The 10960-nt window shown below is 39.0% G+C and overlaps 1 protein-coding gene across 4 annotated transcripts in view; it reads right to left on the bottom strand.

The window, feature by feature from the left end:
• Positions 1-3344: 3344 nt before the first annotated feature.
• The window catches only part of BMPR2 (bone morphogenetic protein receptor type 2), a 108227-nt gene continuing 100611 nt past the window's right edge, over positions 3345-10960 (bottom strand). For 2 of the 4 annotated variants that reach the window (XM_027678281.1, XM_027678280.1), the window contains one exon: positions 3345-10767. In XM_027678281.1, the coding sequence (XP_027534082.1) occupies positions 10517-10767 (251 nt within the window). In that variant the 3' untranslated portion in view covers positions 3345-10516. The remainder of the gene's footprint in view (positions 10768-10960) is intronic. The other 2 variants (XM_027678282.1, XM_027678283.1) reach the window with 2 other exon arrangements.

Below are 10960 nucleotides of genomic sequence, written 5' to 3'. Positions count from 1 at the left end.
GAGACAGTATAATCTCCCCTAGGTATCCTACGAGATGCTGAATGATAATTTGCATATGATTGCTCCTATTCCAACAATAAAACTTTGCTTCCTAAAAGGAACAGTCTCAGTTCATGGCTTGTGTAGGCAGATGGGAACTTCTGCTTGCCTGTGCCTTAAAAGCACATCTCTACCCCTCACGATCACAGGGTGAAGCTCAAACACATGATTTAGTTGAATTCTGGATTTCCAGAGGCAAACAATAAATAAAGTTAGCTGGCTTAATGGTGATTTTAAGCCAGCTGTTTCTGAGGCCTGATTCAGAATTGTTAACAGTCCTGCAAGAAAATTCTTGGCACGGCAACAGAAATACAGGTTCCCAATAAATTCTTTCCACCTCAGCAGAGATCCATCAAGGCCTCCCTCCTGCAAGAAATTCTCTGGTCACCCATACACACCTTAGCTGCACCAGTACAAGTGATGTGTGCAGCAGCAACGCCTATCTCGTGGGCTAGAGTCAGACCTACACCTTGCTACAATGATTTGTGTCAGATCTCATTTTTTAACTAACCCAGAGACCTAGAGGTGCTAAAGTTACTCCTTACAACATATCTGCAGGGCTCAATTATTACCTTTCCTATAAGAGGGAAGGGGGAGGGGGAGAAAGAGGAAGAAAGGGAGAGAGATTGAGAAAACAGGTATAATTTCAGTATTACAGCAGACTGGCAAAACACCAGTCACCGCAAAGCACACAGACCAACCGTCAGGAAGGGAACCAGGAACAGAGCACGAGCTCGACCTCGCTTCCCTTGCACCATAAAAGTACATTATGAAAACTGCATTTCTGGTCATTCTGATTAAGAAATCTGATATCTCGTGGCATGAACTTCTCCCAAACAAAGGCTGCAGTAAGCGAAAGAGGAAAGCAAAAAAGCCTGTACCATTCCTAGGAGCTGCTTGCAGGCCTGTTACAAGCAGTGGCACTAGTAAAACGAGCTGTACAACCTCTGTACTCTCTTTATCACAATGCCCTACACTATCCTTTCCTGTTAGCACTTGGCAGGAACAACAAAGAAATTGGGCCAAAGAAAAATGCTGAGTTCTACTGTGTTATGGAAGCCTGAAACAAATATCTCTACCCTCCTCCATGCTTTCTCCTTCCTCAAATCTACCTCATGCACTTCAGACTCTGCCCACTGGCTTTGGCCCATTATGTGCCCAAACCGTGCCTGCTCTCTGCTGACTCTAAATCCTCATTCTCAAAAGGTGCTTGACAGTGAGTGCTGGGAAGCTCCTGTCCTTCCCATCGGGAATTGAAGTGCACCTGGATCAGGTGTTTCTAACCTTTCTCAGTATTTGCATCCTTAACATTTTTCCATTGCCCATGCGAGAAATGCCATTTGCTCAGACACTGCATAGTAAATACAGACTTGCTTTCCTTAATCACCTCCCACAGGCCAGCTGTCCTCAGCCAGCCTTATTTGTTGTCTTTGTAAAAGAGGCATGAGTGATCCCCAAAGCATGACTTCAGCTCAGATCACATTTGTGGATTTCTCACAGACTTCCCCTGTGGTACTGAGAGCTGAGAGAAGATGATCCCCTGACATAAAAGCAGAATACCAAAGTGTGCCACTGAAATTCCAGGAATCAAAACGTTTCAACTCCTCACTGGATGCAGAATGACAACCTTTCAGGCTAACATGAAAAGCTGAATTTATACAGACACAAACATTTTGGTATAGGTTAGTTTTCCTGCCTGTGGAAAATTAACCTTCTTATCCAATAGAATGTGCTTTGGGTCATGGCAGCGAGCAGATGTCTATAATCTCTTGCACGTGGAGAATTTCCATAACATCAGAATTAGCAAGAAGCAAATGGGGGAAAAAAACCCTGAATGGAAACAAATGGAAGACTGACGTGGCTGTGTTCCACAAAGTACGTTCTGCAGCTGCATCACTGCTCTGGAACAAAGGGCAATATAATTATTGTTGTTTTACTTTCATTTCCCATTAGCAAAGCAAAAGCCATATAAAAGTGGCTGTTATTTCTGCAGGAGAGAGCTGGCAGAGGTGAGTGTATGAGGTCACACAAGGAACACTATGAGGAGACTACTTCTTAGACCTGAGGAGCTCATGCACCCAGTGAAAATATCAGCAAAATTCACCAGTAACAGTTTGTTACTGCAGGGCTGAGTCAAGGCTTCTCAGATGCCCCGAGGACAAGGCTCAGCCACACCTGCTGGGGTAGGGCAGGACTTGGCTCCTCTTACTGTCAGCAAAGAATGATAATTGCTTTTGGGGACATGTCTGCTCCTTTTGTTATGCTGGCCCCCACTCTCAGTGTGCCTCCTGCTTGCAGGGGAAGCAGGGCTTGCCGTAGACCCTCCCTGCAGCCAGGGGTTTCTGGGTTCACTGTGTTGCTGATGCCTGAAACAAATATCCCCCACTGTACTTGTGGGGCTGAGGTGATTTGCCATACAGGCAGATACTCAACCACACACTACTTGCCTCAGTTTGTTGCTTCCTCCTTATTTATGACAGCAAGAAATGAAGCTCCTTACTCTGTCTCCCTTCTTTCCTTGCATTTTGGAGTTAGTTCCTTGGCCACAGAAGTGTAAGACTTGTATCACTTTCCTTTTTTGCCTGCAAAAATCACCACTGTGAATAGAGAAAAATAAATTAATAAGAATTAAGTGAGGAGGAGAGACAAACCCAACAAAGCAACTGAGCTGCAGGATGGATCCCACCAATCTGTGTATAGTGGAAAGTGCCAGTTGGTGGAAATTTGCAGCATCCTTCTACTATCTTAATCCATCTCTTTTAGTTCTGCTGGATAGGAAGGCAGCTCTGGGCTGCAAAAGCTCCTGCTTGTAAGAATGCCAGGACATTGTCTCTTCATGGGGAGGAGAAAGTGCAATAGCTTGTGTGGGAAGGATAAGGGGTTTCCCTTTTAATTCCTGTCCCACCTGCAGAGGTTGATCCTTGCTGTGTTCCTCCCACGTGCCTGGTTGCCATCAATCCTGTGCTCTCCCCAAGTGCCACTCAACCAAAAGTGAAGGAGAAAACCATTCAGTTTAATGCCTCTTTCTCCTGTTTTTTCTGGGGTTTTTTTTGGTTTTGTTTTCTTTTTTGCATTTAAACACTTAGCAGGCAGATGAGTGTGACAGGAGGTCATGCAAAGCCTGCTGCTTTGAAACACCTATAAAACGGTGTCCAGTTCCAGTACAAACACCTGAGCTGACTGACCAGCGAGAAAGGGCAGAGAAGTGAGCAGAGGCACTGCATTACTGCAACCCTCTCATTCCTGGGAGCACATCTTATTACTCGTGGCCAATAATAACACAAAAAACGCACAAAAGACAGTGCTTTTTGTCATTAATATGATCTTTAATAAATGGAATAATGCACCATTTTACAGCAAGCCTTTTCTTCGAGGCCCAAAGAATAGCCTTTTAAATGTTCTTATCCAATGTCTCTGTATCAATACAATCTCTTTATTTAGGTTTATATATAACAAAACAATTCTTACAAGTATTCATAGAAAACTCTGTAGTGGCTTTAACAATGTCAGCTTTCATAGTGGCATCCACAGATGATTAAAAAACAAAAATTAGCTTTTTATTTCATACTCACACTGTTCCATGAAACACAACTTATACAGCATAGCAAGGGTATTGGGCAGCTTATACAAAAGAAATAACTGAAAGCAATTATTTATAAATTCATACATGATATTTCCTCAGTGTTTGAGAGGAAAACCAAAAATACCCGTTAACAAAAGGGTTCTGATGAGACTCCATAGTTTAGGATTTCTCCCCCTCTTCCCCCAGAAAAGCTCGCTCAGAAAGTAATGCTCTCTTTACAGTCTTTCATAAGGAAAATGCCAGTTTCACATCTCCATATTTCAGCTTCTACAGAAGACCAAACCCTAGAAATCGGTCCTTGCCATGTTCATTTTCCTCTTATACTGCATTTAGGGGGGAAAATAATCAACAGTAATGGTAAAATATGATTCCAGCTTATATAAATGTGAATAGAGCACGCTTTCCTCTAGAGACAAAAAGCAGACAAGAAACACTACATACAAACTGTTTTAAATACATTTCAACAGCGTGAAAGAGAGAGTAGAGTCACCAATCAGGAAATTCAAAAGTGGCAAATGAGTCAGCTATAACTTGGACTTGCCTGTTTGTTCTTGTGACTTCTTACAAACTACATAAACATGAACTATTTTCTTTCCTTCTGAATAAACAAGACTGAAGTGTGATACTTCATGATACAGTTCTGAAGCAAAAAAAAAAAATTAATCAAGTGCTCTAGAAATAAACCTCACACATTTTTGCTGTCTTAAAAACAAGTGAGTGGGCTATAAAAATTGACTTTAGGGAGACCTTGTAACTAGGAAGTTATAAAGGCTAATTATTTCTGCTTTAAAATAGTTACCAGGCGAGATGCTGTGCCCCGGGTGGGTGTACGCTCCTGTGATACATCTGCAGAAGTCTGCAAAGACTGGGAATAAATCCTTCCTTCGTGTGACAGTTACTGCACTGTTGAGCATGGTGTGTGCACTGAAGGTAACCAACTGAATGACTTGCAAATTTAAACAGTTGCTGATCAATAGGCTTTTAAAAAATATCTGACAATTACATTATAAAGCAACATAACTCCAACTAGTTCCTGATTATTATGCACATGTGTATATTAAACCACAGTGAAATAAATAGAGACGGCCATAAAAAGTAACAGACCTGTGTGGAGCCCAGATACACATTAAAGGAATTGGTGTAAATGAGAACTTATCTTGAAACCTTCCACTCCCACTGCCCCGATGCAGTTCCACTTCTGGACAATAATCACAGCTGCACTGTGCCGACCCTGCCCCACAGCCTGGAGACCCCACCAACAAACACCCAGCAAGGCATCGGGAGCCAGGGCTCGTCCCTGTGGTCCCACATTCCACATCAGCTTTCCCAGGGCTAATCCTCCCAAGGAGTGTTTAACACCACAGCCAGCAGGACACACCCCTCCTCTGCCCATAATCAACAGCAGACTTCTCTTTGATTCCAACGGCACCTGGCTCAACCATGAGCCAGTCAGGTGCCGATTCCCTCGGATACAATTGTGCCAATAATGATGCTTATCTGGATTTGAAGGAGCACCTACATCTGTTATCTGCAGAAATGGAAGTTCTCCTACCTATTTTACTCAGTGCAGAAGAAACCTCAAAATGAGAAATCTGATTTGTCACTATTTCACATCAAAACTGAACCCACTTGGGAGGTGGGTGAGATCAAAAAGGGATGTATTTCTACAGCTACAGTTTTATATGGCAATATAGAAGCTTAAAATGTAATTGGATTTAATGGACTAAAACACTATGTTTAAATAGCAACCACACACATAACTATAGCTACTACATAAAAAAGCCTTGTAAAAATTATGTGTTAAGTGTTCTGGGTTATTTTTTGATCTTTAAGAGAGGCACCTTAAATTACTCAGCTTCACATAAAACTTGTCATGTGCATTCCCAGGTTTCTCTTCCTCTCATAAATCCATTCCACCTAAACAATCAGTGACAAGTCTGTCATGGGAGATCTTGAACTACTGGACTGTATGGCACAGTCTGATCCCAACTTTACTGTGATGCACTAAAGACAATTTTAAAATGGCATATGAAAAAAAATTATATTTGCTACCAGTGCTACCATCTGATGCTGTAACTCATGCACAACATACATATATGCATCTAAATATAGAAGGAGTTTACATAAAAATATATATATCTGGCTTCACTGCAATATGTTTAGTTTTCATTGGTGAAAGGCTTAAAGTTGAACAAAAAATAATGAGCACATTTTAAAAAGGAGGTTAATACCTGTTAAAATGGGTAGTGGGAGACCAGACAGAAAAGTTCAAATAATCCAAATTCATGCAAAATACCAAATTGCCTAGTCTATAATCCAACTTTCATAGACTTATCAATCCAATTTCAATTTACTTTGATGAGCTGCTACAAATTTTCCAGTTAGGCATCAGGTCATGTATATGCTACTGTGCTTGGCAATTATTATTGAAACCAGCCTGTTTCAGCAATGCAAACTGCCATCGTTTTTATACAAGTAAAAACTACAGCATAATTAGTGTCTCCTGTACTGATTAAATATGCGAATTTTAAAATTCTCCCTAATTAGGGTGGAAAAGTCAATAGTAACATTTCAATAGCAGAATGACTATGAACTTCTGAATATTTTTCATGAAAGAAAATGATAATCTGAACATAGATGCAGTAATGTTGAGGTTTTTTAATATTTAAAAAAGGAATATCATTACAGAAAAATGCACTGAATCTACAGCATATATAATGTATACATATATATTTTTTTAAGTAAGAATTCATTGTTACTGAATTTGGGCCAATAATCTATTCCATACAATTAAAGAACTTCCTTATTCTCCTGAGGCAGGTAGGATTACAGATTTCTTTTAGAGAAAGTTTACAGGTGGGAGGATATGTACTTTCTAAACATATTTACGAGGTGAGGTTTTTTTGTTGCTTGTTTCCTGAAACTTGCCAGCATCTATTTTGCATTGTTTTGTGCCCAGTGCACTGAAAAAATCAAAATGTGTTGCCTTTGAAAATTAGGTAGTTTTCTATAGGAAAACAGGACACAAATGGGCAGCACTAAGAAAGCAAAACACAAATGGAAATGTTGTTTGTTTCTGAGAATATTCTAATTATGACACTATCAGATGGTTTAAAGTTAGGAATCCCTTTGCTTTAGCTGTGCAGTTTAAGTGCATCTTGGAGCTTCACGAAAGGCCTTGTTAATACCAACTGTTTAGCACATGAAGCTATTAAGCATTATAAGGAAGTTTAGGGGAAGTGTTGTTAATAACATGACTTGTAAATATCATTTTAGGAAATAGACCTGACTATGAGGCATGTCTGGTCAAATGATTAGAGTTCACACTCTAAAAACCATGTTATGTTGGTGACTATCTTTATTACAGGAAACAGAACAAGAGACAATGCATTAACCCAAGCAACTCTTCTGGTTTCGTTTTCTATAACCAGTAAGATTTTGGATTTTGTCTTGTATATACAAACATCACAAATGTTTGCTCTAACATTTTACTTGAATTATCTGTTATAAATTACCATAACAAATATTCTACTGTTGCCTATTTGACACAATTCATAGGTATTTACACTATCATTCTATTTTTGTTTGCTATATTTATCTTGTCTGCAATATACATGAGAAACTAATAGAAAATTATCAACTTTCATCATTATCCTTTTTTGTCTTAAAACACAAACAAATAAAAATAAAATCAAAAACTACAAGGAAATAAATCACATTTGTCTCCCTTGTTTATAGTACATTTATCAACCATCCCTGTGTTTGGTCTGTAGAATTCTCTCTCTTACATGTATTTTGGTTGGTTAAGGATTATTCCCTGTGGTACGAGACACAATCCATTATCATTTAACTTACAGAGAAAGTACTCTATGGAGATTGGATTATGTGCTGTGAGAAAAAAAAAAAAAGGGCATTACTAAATTAAGCATTAAAACCAAACAGCTAATCTGGTCTCATCTAGCTGTGCAGAATTACAATATTTTGGTACCTGCTTAAGAGTTTGTTTTGACTGACTTTTAAAAATAAATAGTTTTTCCTCTATTTCATCTATAGGGTATTTTGTGATAAAGTACATTTTTCTATCACATTGCAAATTATATTTATCCACAGTAGATTGCAAAGCCAATACTTGCTAGTGATAATAATTCATCCCAGAGGCATACAAATAGTAGGAACAGATAAAAGGGAAAAAAGCGCATTGTTTGCTTTAAGAATGTTTAAGAAAAACTGCAGAACACTTTCATCTGGTATTAAAATGATTTTGATTGCATTGATCACAAAAAGGTTGGATTTCTTACAAAGGCTTGGCCCGCAAAGAAAGGCTAGAGAAGACGGGTGCAAATCTGTCTTAGCAAAAAGAAGCAGCAGTCAGAGAAGTAACTTTTCTCTCCCCAGAGTGTTTTGAGTTAGACAAGAGAGTCCTAAATACTCTTTTCAGCCCATATTCTGAAATGCTGATGGATGATACACGCAAAGCAAAGCAAAAGTCACTGGGAAAGGAGTGAAGAATCTTCGATACACATGATACAGTGCTCACCACTAAACAACACAGCGCACTTCAAATGGAGACTCAAAGGAGGCCAGAAGAGAAGAAAACCACACTGAGTATTATGAAGAGAATGCTCGAAATTCTGATTCAGGTCTTGAAACCCAGCTGAGCAACTGGCAGGTTTTCAACATTTGGGATGTGAGATTGCAGCAGATGGGAAGCCGGAGAGTGAATTAAAAGTCAAACCAGAGGAAGGCTGTATTTTTGAAGAGGGGAGATATAGCTGTGTATTTATACAGGGGGATAACATAATTACGCCTCAGAGATGAGAGGTACTATTTGAACTGGAGCTTAAAGAACATCAGGAGCCTGAAATGTGCCTCTTGGCTTGTATTTCTACAACTACACTTAATCAAAGTCTGGATTTATAGAGCTATCTCTTGGAGATATCTAGGAGAATCTAAGAAACGTTAAGAAGCGTTACAAGAGAAAATCATAGCAATCAAGCACAAACAAGGGATTTTGGGGAACAGCAAGAATCAGATGCAGCAAGGCATGTATTAGGCTACTTGTATCATCAGATACAGAAGAACAAGGTTGGCAAAGTTTACCTTAGGGGGAAAAAGTAATAAAACAGCAAGGAAACAAATGAGCTTAAAAGCAGAGAGCATCTGTTTCAGCCATCTGAAAGGAGACAGGCTAAGGGAGGCAATTGTTTGCTGCCAGTATCCTGCCACAGGAGTCTGGCAGGCTGACTGAATTGATTTTCTTTCTTTGAACATCACCAGTTTTCAGATAAAGTGATAAAACTTTACTTGGTACCAAAGACTGATGTCTTTTTCATCTAAATAGTTTTTACTGAAGTGTTTTCAATCAGAAAGAATATTTCTCAGGTGGAAGGAGGTCCTGACTAATAAGGAAATTAATTTTCTTTCAGTAGACAGTAAAACCAATCATTCCAAAAAAAAGGTAAGGTTTACTTGAGATGGTAAAAAACCAATTTATCTCAATAGATATTACATTCACATTCACTGACAGCTAAAATCAATGTGCATACAAACTGAAAGAAGGGACTATGCAGAGGGAAAAAAAATCCCCAACCCTCCCCTGCAAACACCCATGAATTTTAAAAGCATGCAATAAATTTTAACACGATGAATGAGGGGCTCTCTAAAAACTCTGAAGGGAGGACGAGTTTCAACTCAACTTGGCAACAAGAGTCAATTAGGATGCACCTACCTGCATAGGTTAATTAGGTTGATTTTACCTCAGACTGTCTGTAGGTAGGTAAATCAGGCAAGATTTGTGACTCATCACAAAACTGCTTTGTGCCAAGTAAGATTCATGATTTTTTTTCTCTGTGTAAACAAAGTACGTTCACAACCTATCTTCACTCGAGCTTTTAAGTATGACAGTTATTAATATTTCTGAATAAAATGTATTTTTCAATGTACATCATTAGTGATCTAAATAAGGGTTTACATAAATACAGGGGGTAAAACTGCACACAAAATAAAATGGAAAAAATGGCTGACATTGTTTCCTTACATTTGTTCACCATTTTGTTATTCAGAACTTCACAGGCTGGCATCTACTACTATAAAGGAAACACATTTTGATTTGGAAGGATCAAAGGAAAGGTACTGAGCTCAGAATTTTTTTTTTGTTCCTTTTTAAAAGCCCTTTCAAGTTGGGGAAAATTCATGCATTGTGACCTCTGAGCACAATGTGATATAGGCAGCTGCTTCAAGCTGGCTACAATGTGCAAAGTTCACTGTCATGACCGGCTGACTGCTCAACTGTCAGGGAAAAATTAACAGATACAAAAATGGGAACATGTGGCAGTTTTAGAAACACACTTTTCAATAAAGCATACTGTGAACTATAGACTATTGCACATTTCAACATGACACAAGAAAAATAAGGGGTTCAAAAGAGAATACACTTTGTAACATAGAAATATACAGACTAGCTTGTGCACAGAAATCAAAACATGGTTACAAGACACCACTGCAGTCAAACCTGTCTTATAGTCTGCTTATGATCTTAGTGACCTTAAGAAACTGGTCCAAACTGATTATCAGCAATACTTTTTTTTGTTACTTTTTTTTTAAAAAAATATTTTGAGACCACATTTTTGATACACATATATATATTCCGTGGTCAAAACAGACAGACTTAACTTTAGCGATACTAAATAAAAGTGCAAAAACGTTCAAAAAATAAAACAAAATAAAAAAATATGGAAGCATAAGCTAAAAATTTTCTGCATAGCTGAAATCTATTTAAAGCGAGTCCTTGGTAGGGGGTGCTGACAGGAGGAGAAAGCAGTTTTTTAAAATGTCTTCTGCACGTTTGTTTCAAATAATGCAAAAAAAAGGTCATTTGTCGGCTTTTAAAGTATTTCACAGGCAGTTCACTCCTGCGTCCTTAGATACCATTGTGGTGGCAGTGCCTCCCTCCGCAAGGTAAACGGCAGTGCTGGATTTGGGGGGGGCTGCCTGGTCACTGCCGTTGTTGTTGACCTCGCAGTGCAGAGGCTCGGTGGAGATGACCCACGTTGAAGGACGCCACCGCTTCAGGGAGTACGGAGTTTTCACGCGTTTCTTGATCTTTTCTCCTGAGCCCGATCTGCCATCCTGTGAGGAGTCACCTACTGAAGGAAAAGATAAAAAAAAACAAAAACAAAAACAAAAAAAAAAAACAGAGTAGAAAATAGTTTTATGAGGAAGGTGAGATTAGATTGGAGTCCAAGGTTGTTACTTATGTGAAACAGAACAAAATCTCATCACACAGAGGCAACTGTGTGGCAGAGGCATGACAGGTATATCAACTGCAACAGCTGCCAT

The sequence above is a fragment of the Neopelma chrysocephalum genome, unplaced genomic scaffold, assembly GCF_003984885.1.
Source record: "Neopelma chrysocephalum unplaced genomic scaffold, ASM398488v2 Primary Assembly neopelma1_44, whole genome shotgun sequence".
In the NCBI taxonomy this organism is placed as follows: domain Eukaryota; kingdom Metazoa; phylum Chordata; class Aves; order Passeriformes; family Pipridae; genus Neopelma; species Neopelma chrysocephalum.
The sequence above is the reverse complement of the archived record's forward strand: the minus strand, read 5'-3'. Positions and strand labels throughout refer to the sequence as shown.